The sequence below is a fragment of the Cyprinodon tularosa genome, unplaced genomic scaffold (genome assembly GCF_016077235.1).
Source record: "Cyprinodon tularosa strain WSP-4 unplaced genomic scaffold, ASM1607723v1 ctg118, whole genome shotgun sequence".
NCBI lineage: Eukaryota > Metazoa > Chordata > Actinopteri > Cyprinodontiformes > Cyprinodontidae > Cyprinodon > Cyprinodon tularosa.
In genome coordinates this window covers 119,303-138,313 of record NW_024037981.1, presented here as the reverse complement: position 1 = coordinate 138,313, position 19,011 = coordinate 119,303, and the positions used below count along the sequence as shown (strand labels likewise).

At 36.8% G+C, this 19,011-nt stretch overlaps 1 protein-coding gene across 1 annotated transcript; it reads right to left on the bottom strand.

Annotated features, from left to right (window-relative positions):
• Positions 1-185: 185 nt before the first annotated feature.
• LOC119799363 (phosphomannomutase 1) lies at positions 186-18,430 on the bottom strand. Its single transcript, XM_038309208.1, has 8 exons — positions 18,038-18,430; positions 17,406-17,523; positions 14,319-14,395; positions 14,011-14,102; positions 13,739-13,838; positions 12,369-12,444; positions 4,601-4,716; positions 186-2,072 (listed from the first exon to the last, which is right to left on the bottom strand). The coding sequence occupies exons 1-8, from the start codon at positions 18,119-18,121 to the stop codon at positions 1,875-1,877; spliced, it is 861 nt and encodes a 286-aa protein (XP_038165136.1). The 5' UTR covers positions 18,122-18,430; the 3' UTR covers positions 186-1,874.
• Positions 18,431-19,011: the final 581 nt, after the last annotated feature.

Sequence of the window (19,011 nt, the reverse complement as noted above, 5' to 3'; positions counted from 1 at the left end):
GCAGTAGAGCAACAGGAAAACCTGAAGCTAAAATCAAACCTTTTATAAATGTAAACTTGGGGAAAACGAGGACACCTAGTGGTTGGATGCAGAATGACAAGGTTGGTTGGGTCACTTAAAGTAAACAGAAGAGAGAAAGCCTAAAAGCCCAACAGGGTTAAAATAAACACCAACAGACGCAAGGATGAAATAAAAAGAGGATTTAATACATTAGGTCTGCCATTTTTTTTTCCACAACTGGAATTACAAACCAAGAAGAAGTATCTTACAGTGACCTCCATAGATGCGTTACAAGAACTGTCAGTTTTCCATTTAAGTTGACTGTAGCCCCTCAGCTTGAAGGAGTGTGTATGGTCAGATTATATGTTCCCTCACAAAAAACAAGAATAATCTTATGATTAATTCAGATAAAATCACTTAAAACAGTGGAAAAACACAGCTGCACTTCATAAAATGCTCTCAAGCTCAGAAATTTGGTTTCTTAGAATTTGGAAACTTTGTATAACTGACATTTATTTTGTGCAAAATTTGATACTTTATCAATCAAATACTAACATGGAGGTGATAATTGATACATTTTTTTTTCTTAAAAGTCGATATATTGACACTAGAACTCAGTTCACTTATCGAGATGGATTCCTTCACTCAGACATTATATTAAACATAGACATATTATTTAAACATCTAAAACTGTGCAAAATTTCTAAAAAAAAATGTTTAATTTATTAAGATGGTCTTAAGCCAGATTGGATTTTATCTTCCAATCTATTTCAGTTGTTTAATTGTATTGAAAATGTCATATATTGTACAAAAATTATATTATCTGCATCATGCTGGGCTTCTTTGGGAATTCTTAACCAACAAATGTCTTAATTAATGAACAAGACAAAAGAGTTCTACAAAGTTCAGTCCAAAAATGTAAAAAAATGCAAGACATTGACGTAAGGAGTGGCCTATGACCTTTTGGACGGTATGCTAGTTAAAAAGGTAAAAGTTCAGATCTTTTGAAGCTGGGGTTCTGTTACAGGCTTAAAGCAGAAAAATCTTACCTGTTATATATTACTCTTAAAATAAAAAAAAATGTAAATTCCAGCTAAAGCTCCATTAAACACAGACAAACTTCAGCATTAAATGGTTATCTAAGTTAAACTTCCACTCAGACCGTGTTAGCCTGTGTAATAGAATAACCTCTTATTCAGAAAAATCTGGGTCATGGTGCTTCATTTTACGAGATAAACATTGCATTTCAAGATCAGGTAAGATATAAACCCTTCAAACCACCCAACAGACTTCTTAAAAAAACCAAACCTTCCCTTTAAATCTCCTAAATGTTCCCTTAGATTAATTCAAAGACCCTCAGCAAACACACAAAAAAAGAATTTCCAATCATTTTCAGGGCTTTTAAAAGGTTAATGCAAATATCAGACAACAGATGGTTCAAAAGTTAACCTAAAAAAAAAAAAGATACGGTTTGAAAATTAAATGTAAATGGAATGTAAATGTCCCTTTGGAGTATTTCAAACTTTAAAAGTGGAGATGTCCCTTTTTCCACAAGCTCATCACATGATTAAATCTGTCTTCCATCCTTGTTCCGTATTGCACTGACAGAATTTCCAGGAAAACAAGGAACTCCACTTTAGTGCAAAATGTCGCTTCATGCCCAAAGCAAGCTGGAAAAAAACATTCCTGTTGATTTGGGGTTAATTTCAAGGTTTACACGCTTCTTATCACAGTAGTCAAACATCGCTTCTGGTAAAGTGGTTAACAGAGCAATAATATACACTTCCAAGTCGGCTGTCCATCTCATTAAATAAAATCAATCCTTCAGCAGTTCATTCAGACATGAAACAGGGGGAGATCAGTAGTGATACAGTTTAACAGTTCATTAAAAGCCTGCGGTCAATCTTCATGTTTCCCTCCAGTTCAGACGCGTTTTTGGTTGAAGGTATCGTGATGAGACGTGGGGAGGCCTCGAAGAACAGTTCTCGGCAGAGCCGGGCTGTGTGTTCGGGAGAGTACACCGTGAAACCAATCGTCCTTGGGTCGTTGAAGATTTCATAGTCGTTTCCTCCCTGGAAACAGAAGCACAGATCATAAACGTCTGAGCAGAGCTGATAGCCACGGCCTCATGTGGTTCCTTTTCCTTCTCGTGATAAAAATCAACCCTAACATCGGACATTCAAGAACAGATGATGCTTTTATTCTCTGAGTCAGAATGTCCATCCTCTCATAATACCACCTTAAAGACAAACAGAAGTTTACTGTTTTAAACACGTATTCGTTTTTCTTGCACTTTTCATCCGGTCACATTTAAACCATAAACTTAATTTTATATCATCTTGATTGTGTGTGACTCATCTAGATAAAGCAACAAAAAAGAATACACTGGAAAAACGATCTAGAAATAAGTAAAAATGTCTTAAATCAAGTGTATTTACTATTAATTTGAGTAGGTAAATAAGATGATTTGCCAGTGGAATGAGCTTTTTTTACTCTTAAAATAAGATAATTAGATAATGTGCGCTTGAAATAAGACAATGCAATTGTTTTTTTCTTATTTTAAATATAAATTGTCTTGTTCCATTGGCAAATTGTCTCAATCTACTCCTCAATTAAAAAAAACGCAATTATTTTAACAAAAAATGGCTTATTTAGATTTTAATTTTTTTGCAGTGTAAAAAAAAGCCGTCACCTTAGTTTTGCACGGGGCAACACAATATGTACTAGGTTTTTATCAGTATAAACATCTAGAACATCTTGTATCATTTTCCTTCAGCTTTTCTATGCAAAAGCCCAGCGGTTAAAATGTAACAAATACTTCAGTCTTTTTTATCATTTACTCAAATATTAACAGCAGATTTTGCAACTCAGGATTTTTAGTGCAGCCATCCAAGTTAAGGCTTGAAACCCCTCAGGAGACATAATAACCCAAATACCGCTACATTCTTTCAGTGGTATGAAATGAATGTGGCTTCAGCCCTACAGCTGCCTCTATAGTTTACTCAACTCCTAGGGCTATCACAGACCAGGCACTCAGAGGTAGAGACAAAAGCCAGAGACATGGATGCATGTAACATAATTCAAATAGTGGAGGTCAGTTTTCTCACTCTAAGCAGGGGTTTTATATTCGATCTATCTGCTGTTGATAATGACTGCACGATTAAACTGCAAATAATGTATTTGTAAGAGCAAATGTTACCACAAGTAACAAAACTGAAGTTAACACAAATGTTAACTTCAGTTTTATATTTTACTTGTTGGCAGTTTCTAAATGCCTGAATGTGTCCATTTGGTCACTGTTGCACTTCTTTGATCCCTTGTCTTCAAATTGTGTCTTTTTCAGACTTAGTCTCCACCTACTCTCATTTCTCTCATGTGAGGAGCTCTTTAGACAATCGGGTTGGTTGGAAACCCGATAGTCTCTATTATTACTCTGTTTTATATTATATTAGTTCTTGACCGGGGCCAACAGGGGAATTCTGGAACTGGTCGAGGCCCCTGTACCAACGACATAATGATTAAAAAAATAAGATATCCACTGTAACAGGAAATTTAACCAATAGGTAACTTGAAGCAATACTTACATTTACAGTTTTATTTTATTCATGGTTTAAAAATTCAGTTAGCTTAATATATCAAACAATGAACATTTACCCTGTCTTATTTGTTTTTGGTTCATTCATTTGTTCACTGGGCCCATCTTGGCCCCCTTGGTAGATTTGGTCTAGAACCTCCATTTTGTCATCCAATCACAACTCAAGTTATTCAATTAATTCATAGGGTTACTTTTAGACATTACCATTAATGGTAAGTAATTAATCATACATTAAAAATGAATTAGTTATACATTAAAACATGCATTCCATGGTCTGCACGGTGGACCTGTGGGTAGCACTTGGCCTTGCAGTTAGAAGGTTCCGGGTTCGGTTACTGGCCTTTCTTTCTGCATGGAGTTTGCATGTTCTCTCTGAGCATGTGCGGGTTCTCTCTGGGTACTCCAGTTTTCTCCCACAGTCCAAAAACATGACTATTAGGGTAATTGAGTGTACATAGAAACATTGTGTGTCTCTGTGTTGCCCTGCGACAGACTGGCGACCAGTCCAGGGTGTACCCCGCCATAGACTGCCGGAGATAGGCACCGGCCCCACCGCCACCCTGATGGAATAAACAGTAGAAAATGGATAGATGGATATGTATTCCATACTTTTTTGTGCGTTTCTTTTCTCCATTCCTTCATCACTAAAGTAATATATCCAGCACCAGTTGAAGAAGAAATAGTAATCTTACAGCTAACTTTTATTTGACATCTGTTTAATGGCAATTGACCAGAGATATGTTTAAGGTTGAGGCTATCCTCTGGATAGATTTAATTTGCCATCTGTCAAAATACTAAAGTGGTAAAAGTGGAGGTGATACTAATCCTTCTTTGTTGATTACAACAAGCTAGGGAATGAAGGTTTCGATCACAGGTGAACCACATAAGTCTGTTTTTATTTTGGATCATAAAGATAAGCGACAACAGATTACTCCTTACTGTAACCTCTGATGAATGAAACAAACAACTCATGAGACACGATCTGCTGATGCAAAACAAACTTACATCTGAGGTCTCATTGCCAAAGAAGTAGATGGCGTCCAGGCCTTCATTTTCCAGCAGATTTAAGCACAGCCGCTTGTCCCAGCCCTCAGGGAAAACATCAAAGCTGATAAGTCCACCTGAAAGGAGACAAATATCATCACAGCTTTTAAAAGGAAGCCAGTTTTATTACATCATGATGTCATCGGCTTCAGGACAGCTCGCACCCTTGTTTCATTTTAAAAAACTTGTTCCTACATGTATTTTGGCCTATGTGTTAAAATTGCTACATGTTTATTTAAGTAGGTTTTTTAAGATCAAAAACCTCCCAGGTAATTTAAATAGATCATAAATAATTCCTGAATCAATTCATTATTCAGCGTTTTTGCATTGTTGTGGTTTCACTCTCGGCTTAGTCTATTTGAATGAGGATGTTGGACAGATAAGGACATTCTGATCAAACCAAAGTGACTCTATGTGACTTGCTGTAGGTAAATATAGTTACAGACTCATATAACCAAGCTTTGAATAGATTGTTAAAAATAACTCTTAATCAACAGTTCTGTGACAAGTTAAAGTTTCATCAAGGTGGATATGAATTTCCATAAAATGTCTAACGGCAGATGGCTCCTTTTCACACAAGAAATATTCAGAACTGAAAAGTTAGGGGAAACTGATCTGGCAAACTCAGATCAGGATATAAAAGTATGAGTTTGTATAAACAACAGCTTATGTACATAAATGGATAAAATTGTTGATGATCCTCATTTAATGAAAGAACAACCTGCAATGATTTCAGAAATAACTTCAATCTGACAAAAGTATTCATAAATAGGAATTGTATGGAAATAAACAAATAGAAGTTGCTTTTCAACCAGGCTTTAAATAAATGATAAAAAAAAAAAAAAAATCATCAAATAGGCCTGGACAAAAGGTTCTGGGTTCGATTCCTGGCCCAGGGTCTTTCTGCATGGAGTTTGCATGTTCTCCCTGAGCATGCGTGGGTTCTCTCTGGGTACTCCGGCTTCCTCTCACAGTCCAAAAACATGAATGTTAGGTTAATTGGCTTCTCTAAATTCTCCTTAGGTGTGAGTGTTTGCCGGAATGGTTGTTTGTCCTGTTTGTCTCTGTGTTGCCTTGTGATGGACTGGCATCCTCTCCAGGATGTACCCCGCCTCTCGCCCATAGACTGCTGGAGATAGGCACCAGCACCCCTCGCGACCCCACTTGGGATTAAGCGTGTAAAGAAAATGGATGGATGGATATATGAGTCATTCCATGAGAATGGGTAAAATTGGACTTGGACATTTTCAATTTTTTTACCCAAAAGTATTGTTTCTATGTATATCCCACATATTTAGGGATATATTTAACTATCCGAAAAACATATTTTCCCATCTCAGGCATTAATTTTCTTTTAGTATTGATCATTACTTCAAGATGTGTTCACCTTAATTCCTCAACCCCGTTACGGACACTTTGAGGCCTTTCTGAATGTTATAATAAAATGAATTTAGAAAGAAATAAACATTTTTACATTAATCAGAAGTCCCCCATCCTAATTCAATCATTTAAAAAAGAAAAATTACATAAAATAACACTTTATTGCTTTCTTATATCCTGAAATGTGACAAATTGGTGAAAGCACTCACTCATTTTTGTTCAGAAATTCAGTTTAACTCAAGAATTGTAATCAAAATCAACTTCAAATGATAGCTCTTTATATTTGAAACAAAAGTCAATAGACATTAAATTATTTTATCAACATTTAAAAAATAATAATATGTGAAAATATAGGTGTGACGGGGTTGAGACTAACATAACAGGGTTGAAGATGGTAACAGGGTTGAAGGGACAAATACGATTTTCTTTGTTTATTTCAATGTTTAGGACTTTCTGTTGGCATTTCATTTTGTAACCATAGCAAAGACACCAGCTACAAATTGCTATTGAATTGAGCTTTAATATAAACCCAAAAACAACAACAACAAGAACAAAACAAAACAGCATATTAACAACAGTAAAATATGAAGTGAATTTCTCAAATGTAACATAATGTTAAGTGTGGGTGGGTCTGTGGGTGTGTGTAGGCATAAGAGAGCCAGAGAGGGGTGCTGAATCACTTCTTCCTTAATCCTAACATACAATTAAACTTGTAATTTCATGAACTTTTAATAAGATCAATAATGATCAGACAATGAAAGATTTTAATATGTCTGTCTGTATCAGTGCTTGAGTTTGGGTCCATGTCAGTGTTTTTGCACATGTGTACCTTTATCAGTGTATGTGTCTGTATTTATGCATGAATGTGCCTTTTATTTCATTAAGTTCATCTTATGAGTCGGTTCCACACCTCCTTCAAGACTTCCACATGGCGCTTTGTCACGTTTTGTGGGGGCGGAATAAGTTCAAGGACTTCATCAAACAGATACCAGTGGATATCATCCTGACGTGGCCAGAAGAATCGGTTTGATCCGATACGATGCATGCATTTGACCTGAACATGCGTCTCTTGGATGTTTAGAATGATACCTGGATACAAATCATCATCATATCTGAGTATACACCATTTACCAATCAGCTCTGGACTTTCCCACTGGATTTCTTTTCCTGGATTTTCCCCACCAGCTGGCTGTGACGCAGCCATTTCCATCTTCTGTCCAAAACTGAAACACTGGGTGTTGAAGCACTCACAGTTAAACTGCTTGCGTGTTGTGCACATGCAACTTGCATCACAAGCCATCAGTTCTCCTGGAGCCAGAGTAATGACCTGATGAATTCTCATTGTTGCAGGAACAGCTGGTATCTGCTTTGGCAGTTTCTCCATTGCTTCTTCGACATCTTCACTTTTCACAAAGAACAGCTTGACACTTGTGTTTGTTTCAGACAAGGCTCTGAATAACTCTTCTGCATCTGGGATGTCACGGCCCTTTGCCACCATCTTGTCAGCTGCTCTTTTTAAGGCCCCACCAACACCATCTGGCGCTCCTTTTCCGTGACTAGCCTCAAAAAAATTCCAAGAACCAGCCTTGAATCCTCTTTTGTGAAGTTCTGTGGAGAAAAGGTAGAAGTTGCCTCGTTGTTTGTACTGGGTACAAGGTCCATCACTTAAAAAGTGCAGTACAGACATGTGGATGTTGGGTTTGAAGGTAATCCAGCACAGGATTTAAATGCTGCCATATTGCTGGAGGGCCTTTATGCCTGCTGGGGGAGATGGTGCTGAAGCACACAGGCTCTGGGTGTCCACCAACATACAACACACCCGTATGAAGGGTGGCCTGTTGATGTGAAGCTCCAAAGTGGACCGCCTGAACTTGAGAACTATATTTACAGCTGTAGTTTTCTGAGAAGTCAACATGTAGCAAAGCCTCTTCCCCTGACATGTTGTTCCTCAACTCACGGCAGAAGGTTTACTGCTGCTTGATATTAAAGTGATGCATTTTAAATCTCTTCATGTAGCTGTGGAAGAGCTCAATGAGGTCCTCTTGTGTACCCTCCACAGATTTCTTGACTGTCACCTTCACAGGTGCCTTTTCTCCTTTTTTATCTATCTCCTTCTCCTCTGTTACCCACTGGGTAAAAGAGGCATTAGTGCTATTGTATGCACTTGTGAAGTGGACAGTTTTGTCCTTGCACTGGACACACTCTCCATACATGCAACTCTTGCTGGATGAGTTGCAGGAAACTTTCTCTATCAACTTCTCGATGTTGTTGGTCTCAATAATTTTCAGCTGCTTGAGCTTAACTGCCAGAAAGCTGAAATTTTCATGCAACTTACACATGCATGTATCACGTTCAGAGAGAGTTGGATTCACAACCCAAAAGGGGCGAAGATGACAGAAAAGGGAGTAGGATATCATTTGGTCTGGGTTTTCTACCAAAAACCTTTTGTGGATATTTTGTAGTGTATCCATCAGGAACCTCTTCTGCATTTTTAATTTGTTTTTTGTGAGTGTTTGTTTGGTTCCAGTGGTCATTCTACTCACATCATCCCTGAGATAGAATGCCTTGATTCTTTTTTTGAAGTCTTCAGTGAACCTACTGGTCCCTTTTCTTTCAAAATGAAGATTTCTGCAACCTGTATTTTTTTATGATCCTCCCTGTTGTGACTTTAGCAATCAGCTGTTTTTCTCTGTCCTTGGTGGCTTTTTTGTATTTATTCCTAATATTTTGAATGAGTGACTCATGGTAAAGTAAGGTTTTTTTGATCTGGGGGTTGACAGTGCAATTTGAAGTGAGTCGTGTTATCTTTGACCGTGGTGAATCGGAATATTTCTTTGAACGTTGGCACCTTTTTTTGTATTTTTCTTTGCTTTTTCTTTCTTTTTCAAGTTTTTTCTGTAGTTCCACTATTTGCCTCTTGAGCTCATTTTTTTCTCTTCTGTACTTCTTCCTAGCCACCAGCCGTTGCCTACAAAACAAGAAAATAAAAGATGATCTGGGTGTGGAAAGTTATGCCGTTTTCCTCCTGCCCTCCCTGTTTCTAAAATGATATTGGGGAAAATTAAAGATTTATAACACTGTTAACTACCCATTGCCCTAACCTTGAAGATCTAGGCTGTGAAGGCTGCTCTGGGTCATCTCCCTGATCTGGACTCTGTGGTGGAGTGCTCAAGTTCTTGACCACGTCTTTCCTCTCCTTGCTCCTGTGGTAAGCTGCTCTCCACATTTTTCTTTTCTTACCCTGTTCTCTTTCACTCAGTTCTTCAATTGGTTTCTTCTTCCCTACCTCTACATTCTTTCTCCATCTCTCACGCTCACTCTGCAGGTATCTCTCCCTCCTTTCAGGATCAGCTTTAAGGCGTTCCCGATATTTCCTCTGCCTTTCTGCTGCTGTTGTTGGTGCCATCTTACTCACAGCTTAACATGGAACATAAATCACATTCAGCATGCTAACAGTATAAAAATATTGATTGAATATAATAATAATCAATCTAAGTAATTGAATAACTTAACAACCAAAGTATTAAAATCTCAACCCCATCACACTATCACAACCCCGTTACAATCAAACACATAACGGGGTTGAGTGTGACGGGGTTGAGATTTTTGCACAAAATGGCTTCTTCTCAATGTAGTGAATACAAGAAAGAGAGCACATGGCATGCATGAAATTCAGAATTTGCATATATTTTTGAAATAAAAATTTTTTTTGTAAGAAGTAGGTTTTTTTAATCATTCTTTAATGTTACGGTGTTGAGTCATTTAGTTTGACGACCATAGTATCACAAGATAAATGACCAAATTAGAGGAAAATAGGGGAGCAACTTGCCTGTCTCTGTGGTCCAGTTGTTCAAAAGATTTCAGTGATGTCACGTCCTGATGTATATGCAGCTGTGGATCATACCATTCTTTTTATGGGGGTGAGATCATTTGTATAACGGGGTTGAGCGGTTGCTCAGGGACAGAAGTAATGTCATTTTAAATTAATATTTAATGATTAATTTAGAAAAAAAGAAACATCAACAACTAAAGAACACAAAAAGATGTTTACATTGATGTAAAAATGTATTGACTTTTTAAATAGCTTAATTAGGTATTTTCATAGGAAACTTTCATCATTGCCATCAGGGACATGACAAAATAGGGGGGGTCAAATGAAAAAACTGCATAATTTCTCATAAAAAAGATAGAATTTTAAATATTTTTTTCATACTGTATTAAATGGTATATTTCAGTCTAAATGTGAAGCTGTTGAAATATAAAGTTTAGTGATCCAATAGATGAAATACCCCTTAAGAGGTGAGAGGGACTCAAAATGTGCCATTTCTATGGAATGACTCCCATATATATATATATATATATATATATATATATATATATATATATATATATATATATATATATATATATATATATATATATATATATATATATATATATATATGTGTGTGTGTGTGTGTGTGTGTGTGTATGTCTCTGTGACTACATGTGTATATGTGTGTATATGCTTAAACAAGTGTATATTTATAATAAAAAAAGTATTCTATTCCTATGTTTAAAGTGGTAGTGTTAAAAGTACACATATTTGTTACTTAAGTAGAAGTATAGATATTGCAGTTTAAAAACACTCTGGTAAAAGTTAAAGTATCAACTTGACCTCTTTACTCAAGTAAAAGTGAGAAAGTATGTGCTCCAAAAACTACTAGAAGTATAAAACTATAAAGTAACCTTTTAAAAAAAACAGCCAGTTTTTCCACTATTTCGAAAAACTATTAACTATAAATATTTATAAACATTAAACCGAAGCCAAGAGTAACGAGTAACATTAGTAGAAGTAGATGTCAGAAGTAGGAAGAAAAATAAGTAATGGAGTAAAGTATAGATGCCTTAAAAGTGGACTTAAGTAAAGTAACAAAGTATTTGTACTTTGTTACTTGACACCTCTGGTTTTAAGTAGGTGCTTCTACTTCTTAATTTAACTATTTTTATTGTTTCTCATTCAGCGTGGTTTAAAGAAACAGAATCTAACAAATATCCTTGAGTTAATGAACAAAATAAATGTAAATGCATATCCCTTTTATTCAGCAGAAATAAGAAAAAAAAACCTGAACTTTTAAACGGCAACAGCATGAGAACATACTGCCTGAGAGAAAATTGTAATGTGAAGTATGAAAAAAAGCTAATTTAAGCCTGGGGTGTTTTTTGTTTTTTTTTCTTTGACCTAAGACTACCTATTATCATAAATCATGCATAGTTTTAAGATTCCTCAGATCCTGAAACAATCCCTCTCCTGAGCTTTAACTCAGATGAACCTTTGTTCTGTGAAATATGAACGAAATGAAACAGTAATCTACCCACAGGCTTTAGCAGGCATTTTTCTCTCCAGCTGAAATGACTTTCTCCATCTTGCCTCAAAGAACCGGCCAATCAGGAGGCTCAGTCCTCACACACCCTCCTCATGCCTCTTTCACAAACACCTTCAGATCGAAAAGATAAACAACTCAGCAATTCTTTAACCCTCTAAACCTGCTTTGTTTTTACTCATAAAAACTCCAAACTATGGTTGAATCTAAGTCTAAACTTTCATACAACAGCATCATTTAACACCGGATGCTTGGACAGGAGAATTAGTCCTCTCAATGCAGCGTCAGATTACATAACACCTATTACACAGAACACTCCTATCAGCTGACGAGGGCAGCCGTGCCTTCCAAAGATAAACTTTAAGAGAAGGTAAACATATAAACGCTCTCTTCCCATCAAACCCGCTTTCACCGCGTTAGAGTCAACACTGTAAAGATTCAGGCTGCAGCAAAAGGCCGCAACACTACCTGCTGATTTACACCCCTGTGTGAAGCCCAAGTGAGCATGAAATCCACACATTTTATGGGGAGGCTTTCGAGGAAATGAACGGGGCTTGACTTGTTTGTGAGAAGTGTGAAAAGCCCTGCGCACGTCATCAGCAGAGCGGTGCGGCACGTAAGCAAACATCAAGTACCTCCTGCTGCCGTGCCGTCAAAGAGGCACGAAAGAACAGTGTGTCTAATAGTTAACCTGCAGGTCCAGCACAAAGGTCTAGTACGAACCAAAGGTGGTGGTGTTGCTGGTGGTGGGGTCTCTGCTTTTATCAAGAGATAAGAATCAACAAGCGGATAGAAAAGCTGTAAAACTGGATGGGCACAGTGCTGTAAAATGCTAATGAGCTTGTTTTTCTCCCTCAGAGTGTCCACCTAAACAAACAAGATGTTCTAACTGCTTCTGTTTTTCTTATGTCCTCCATTATTGCATGGAAGCAGACTCGGATGTGAAGCAAAGTGTGAACAGGCCTCTCTACGTTGTCTTCTCTCACCTTTAGTGAAACGCAGCCCCTTCCCAGCAAACTCCTTTTTCAGGGCAGCAACAAATTTCTCCCGGATCTTCTCCCTCTGTGAGAAACGAGAGGCAAAGCTTTTAGCTTTTAAAGGCTGGATTTATGCAATCTGAGCCAAACAACAACAACAGCTTGCTCGAAAAAATGACCTATTTAAAGATGATCATAATCTATGTAGGGGACAGATAAAAGATGTGTAAATTGGTGCTCTGGTTAAAAAAATATAATAAAACTTTGTTAAACATCTAAGATAGTTCAAATTAACCAATGGATACAATATCTCTTATGTAAAACATGGTGATGGCAGCATCATGCTGTGCTGATGCATTTCTCCACAAAGCAGAGGACAATTTATTCATTATTTTATAAGCCGCTGTTTCTGCAGGGAACATTTGAGCGTTACTTCATTGGTTTTTTCATCTACTTAAGCATATTTAGTTACGTTAACACATTAGTTTCATTTCCTACCAAGTTTACATGAAACAATTGTGTAACAGTAACTAAATATGCTTCAATAGATGACAAACATTAATAGAGTATTTTACAACCTCAAAGAGAAAATCTGAAGGCTCCAAACAAGAAGAATCATGTTTAATCACTAAAGTATTCAGCAGTTTTTTAGTGTTTAAGAGTCAAATATGTTTGATTCAGTTTAATTTAGAATACTAGAATGATTTCAAGCTTACTTTTATGGCATTTTGTAGAGAATGTAATCTATTTTAACTGTTTTGTAACCGGTTTATTTTTTTTGCTTAGTAAAGGTTTAACTTTTTGTGGAGACATTAATCAGCTACGTTCTCTGACAATGATTTTCACAAGTGTTCCTGAGTCCTTGTTTCTGTTTTTATTAGAGCACCACCAGAGGGACTCGGCCTCTCCAGGAGGCTCTTTATAGACAATCATTCTACTGGCCCTTTGCTAGTTAACCTGATTAGTCATAACGTGTTCCTCTCTCTGTAAATAGAAGAAGATTCATGTATATAAATGTGATCACGTAGCTGAACATTAAACTCCTCCTCTGCAGAGCTTCACTTCCTTAATTTTACCATGTCAAACATTATCTGTTAGACTGTTTTTTTCCAGATCAATGTTTGAGCTTTCTTTGTCTGTTTAACGTGATCACGTTTTGGAAAGACCAGAGACAGAGAGGCCTTTTCGCCCCCCTCAGTAAAAATGTTTGCTCAGCCACGACGAGTAGCGACATGCAGCAGCAGGCTTTGTTCGTCCTTATCTGCCTTCAGATTAAATCACTCTGGAAAAAGAGTTTTTTTTGTAACTTTGTGGTAATGACGATCTCAGGTACAAAGGTCAAAGTACAAATAGGTCTATTTTAAATTAAAATGATCCACCTTGTCGATTTCAGAAAACTCTATTCTCTCCTCCGGCGTGCAGCTGCGACCGATGGGTGAAATGTTAATCATTCCATTCCTGAACTCGATAAAAGTCCCCCTGCAGGATGAAAAATGTGATTAAATGATATCCTGAAACCTGCATTTTCTCTCATAATGTGAAGAACTTTTATTTTGATCTTGATCAGTCATCTGTTATAAACCAATTATTACACAGAGAAAGCAGGTTAAAGTTATTGCAAATGTTTGTATGAATTATCCTAGTGACGCACCTTTTCTTTGGCAGTTTAATGAGCCCCATGTATCGGAGGCAAAAGTTAATCAGATCCTGCAGCAGCTCCTCTCCAAGATGGTTCTGGATCGCCTGCCGGAGCAAAAATGCACTTAAGAACCAATCTGATTTTATAAATGAGATTATAAAGAATGATATAAACGTCATCTTTCTGCCTAGAGAGTAAATATGTTTTCAATAAAAGTTAATTAACATCAGAAAATGTTTGCTTTAGTTTTAGCTTTTAGAGGGTCAGCATGTGTTAAAAAGGTCACACTAACCAAGCACAGCAGGTATGCATTGACTTACATGCTTTGAGAGGAGTTGACCATCTTTGTATTGAACTGTTCCATTCTCAGCAAACACATAATCAAACTTGTGAATCACTGAAAGAGAAAAAAACACCCACATCTCCATAACTTGATTCAAACAAACATTTTTTTACTGAGAATCAAAAGAATGGGGAAATGAAATAGTGGCCTCCATTGTTGTTATACTGGTTGCAGATTATGCTGCATGCAAAACTGGCAGGCAGAGAGTAGATTTGATTAATTTGATCTTTCTTCTCACTTTAATCTCATTTATCAACGGTTTAGTTCAATTGAAAACCTTACTTAATCTGTTCAACTTAAAATGAAAGACTGGGTAAAAAGTGCTGGTTAAATATAAAGCAAGACGTGTATTTATATAGGCTTCAAGCAGAGAGGTAAAAAATAAATAAATTTATGTTTATGTAATTTTTTTCATTTGAAGTCACAAGGAAGGGGCAGCTTAGATAAACAGCATAAAACTGATATCTGGACTATTGTAGTCAGTGCAGTAACCAGGATTTTTGAAATACCGAGGTCAAATATTGCAATAAATCTTAAAACATCCTAATATTGTGACTTTCTAAAATATATTTTGGAAATGTGAATAAAGAGAGTTTAATCACAAGCCCATCAAGGAGGTGAATATTAACATGTTTATTATAACAATTCCAAAACTCACAAAATTAGAGTATTTGAGTGAGTAAGTGAGTGGGTATGAGTGAATGTTAGTATTATTATTGTTGTTGTTATTAGTATTGAATTATTATTACTACAGTTATTATTGTCACCATCATCACCATGCATGTGCATGGCCCACTCAATGATTTAAATGACTTTCAATAATATATTGACTTTATTTTTTTTTTAAACAAATGAAAATAAATGCTGATCTTTACACCAATCAAAGTCAGAACAATTTTCAACATATAGTTTGACAAAAAAAAATAAAAAAGGAAAATACCAGGGACATGACCTCAGCATTCTCAATACTGGGTCATTAGAAAGTTGAGATAAAATTACAGACATCACTCTTTAGCAGGAAGGTAGGTTCATTTTTCTCTCTTTGTCCTTCCTTGTTTGCTACAGCTTTTTAAGGCTTTGGACAAATGTTTCCATTGAGGCAACTGGATGCCCAGGTACAGCCTGACCTACTTTAGCAGAACAAACCCAAACCCTGTTATTGTTTGCATTACAATCACATGGTTCTGGCTGTTAAACTGGTTTGGCTGCATTCTAAAAGTTAAATTGACAACATGTGCACACAGAAATAAAAAATTACAGGTGTGCCATAATGTGAGGAAGATGGACTCTTGCATCAATGGCGTTAGCTTTAAGAAATTCCAACGCGGATCTAAATACATCACCCAGGTTTCTCTTTGGGTCAACTCACAATGATAACATCGGCCGCAGCTGAGACACCAGAAAAAGCTTGACCTTTAACACACTTGGACGTGAAACCGCATGGTGGTATGACTTGGCACGACGCATCTACATTGCAGCTGTGGGCTAATATTTACTGATAGACAAGCTATCGGCCTTCCAGAGCAGCTATGTGTTCCCTGAGAGGTGGTGGATGTATCAGCGTGACGCTCAGTGTGTTTTGGCAACAGCTTTAGGAGTCACATGACGGGTAAGAAATTCCGACTGAAGCATGTGGGATCAGATGGATGGTTGGATTTAGGATAAAAGCTGCTTGAAAGGTCATTCTAAAATATACAGTGAAAAATATGAGACTCTTTCTGTAGAAATGGGGCTGAAGGGGTCTTGTATGTCAAAATGGAAGCTGCTCAATGTGGTTCTGCAGAGGATAGTGATGGGAGCTGAAAAGATGCACAGCAACACCAGAAGCACCAAAACCTAGCTGCTTTACAGCCTTCATGCCTGGCGCTATAAAAAAGACAAACTGAGATAGATTAGGCTCCTTATCTGCTTTGTGTTTTAGGGACTTACATAATTTTCCACATTGATCAGCTTTTTATGTTGTCTTGTATGAAGAGATGAAAAGTTAATCAGCCTTAATTGGTTAGTATCACCATCTGAATTCTAGGTCATTGAAACTGCTTCGGATAATTGAAGAAATAATCAAATTTAAAAAAAAGAATGAAACTACAGTGGGTGATTCTCCAACTACAGTCAAATTTGGTCAAGATATTTTTCAGAAAATATTTTGATTTGTTTCACTTAATCAAAATATGTGTGGAAACATTAACTGGCAGTGTATGTAATAACATTTCATGAATATTATATTATACAATGATGGAAATGAGTGTTGTGGAAATGAAGTATTAAGCATTTCTTTTAAAATCTCATGACAAATTGTAATCTCTATTTTAGAGAAATAAAATATACTGAAAATACACATTATAACATGTTTTTTTCTGTCATAATTTGTATATTTAAAAGAAAACATGAAGTGTTTAAAAATAACGACCAATAAACTTCAGGGTTATGAAAAACTTGACCTTTTTTCCCTTCCTTCCATGGAGCAATGCTGTTATAAACTCTCCTGTCATGTGAAAAAATGAAGTGATTGCAAGTACACAAAGGTTAAAAATAAATAAAAGTTACAGTTTGTGGTTGAAATGACATGGTCCCCAGGGACAGGTGTTCTTTCTCATGAAAAATTGATAAATACTATTATATCTTTAAAAGTTATGATACTTTTCATTAAAATTAGGAATTTCTGTTTTGTTTTGTCAATAAAGTTACTGTTCAATCAAATGGAATTCAGTCTTATGAGGAGCTGAGATTCCAAAACACTGACCAAGGGATAAAGGACGTATAGCAATATAAAACCATATTTTATATAATATAAATAGTAACGTATCCCTCATATTTGTTGTGCAGTATGAATAAAAACAATGATTATTTTTGTTTTTCTTACTTTTGCCTGGGAGATACAAATACTTTCATAAGAATCATCCATATATGTTGTTTTCCATATTTCAAATTCTGTTACACATTATTTCTATCCCTAAAGGTTCTCAGTTTCTTAATTTTTGCCCAAAGTTGCACCACGTGTCTTAGGTAGGCTAAACTCTGTGAAGCATTGAAAAATACGTGCAAAACAGGAAGTCTTTCTCACCATCGTCTCCCTCTCCCAGCTGCTCTGCTATCTTGGGGTAGTCTGACCCTCCAACGATGCCGATCTTCACTTTCCTCCTTAAAGTCTGGAAGAACTCATCCAGCTTTGGGTCGATTTTCTGCAGGATGATAAACTCTGAGTTATTTTGCATTCCAACACCTGTTATCTGATAGTAGATGTTCCTTTTCGCAGAGGAAGACACGCCTCAGGGCGCACAGTGCTGAAAAATAAGCAGCATCCCAGCCTCTAAAGTGTAATTACACAGTGATAACATGACTGTAAAGACTTTTAGGGTGTATTTTTTTAGCTGTGAACTGTGCTGACACGAATTACCCTAGACAACCTATTTCAAATGCATATAATCTCTGCAGAGGCAATATTTGCAATTTGAAACGACATAACATAAATAAATAAAACACCCATAAGAGATGCATAAAGTGTGCATGCAGTTTGAATCGCTTGTTTCTGGCTCATGCGCAAAGAGCTCAAGGCGCCCTGCAGACTGTGATGCCATGAGGACACAGTGTGCTCTAGAGTGGGAGGCAGAGGATGCAGGCAGAGAGGCTGCAGAAGAAAAGCTTCTAATGATAAATAAACACCAACAATTGGCTGCTGGTTGGATGGGAGCTTACTTCTCTGGGTGCTGTCAGTGTTCCGTCCACGTCAAACAGACACAGGATGTTTCGATCTGAAGAAAAGCCGTTTGATTTCTCCATTTCTCCCCAGCTGCTTTCTTTCTTTCTTCTTCACACTTTTGTTAGAAGTGACAATTCAGTCTTCTACTGCACGTTAAAAATGAAATCAGGAAATAACAACAACTACATCCTGGGTTTCATAAGTCAGCAGAAATATAAATAAAACCAAATAAATAAATAAATAAACTTCAAAGTTTAAAATAGCTTTTCCTCCTGTCTGGGAGCCGATTCTATGTCCAGTTGTTCTGGTTCGGTTCTGTTTGGATCACTGTGACAGTGAGCTCCTCACTTGTGCGCGTCTGTTTCCTCTGCTGCTCTGTAGCCTACTGCAGAGGAGCCCATTCAAAGGGAGCGGAGAGTGACGTAGAAAGGGGGCGGAGCTACAAGCTGCTGACCTTTTACCTGCAAGGATGAGTTCAAACAGTGAAGCAGTAAACAAGAAGGAACCAAACATTATATGATATCACATCTACACCCTTTCGTATATGTATACATGTACACACCGAGTAGATTAAGTATTGAACCCTCTTTTTACTTACTAAACATATTTCTACTTCTGAAATTATCACCAGGTGTTGGTAACAAACTAAGTAGACCAAAAATAATAATCTAAGAAGCTAAATTATATACAATAATGTGAAATGACATTTGGAAAAACAAAAATTTCAACGGCCTAACTGATATTTATAAATACTTACAAAAGCTGTTGTTGGTTATTCTAGCTTCAAGGCAGAAACTAGACATATGCACAAACAGTCTTTAAATCTTCTATGAACTCTGAGTTTTAATTCTTTTACACACAGCCCTGTGTTCAAACACCCTGATTGGAAAGTTCAGTGAAAGGAAAAAAAGTGGTATGGAAAACAGGTGCACAAGCAAAATGTGAGAGCAGTAGGAGGATTGGCTATGAT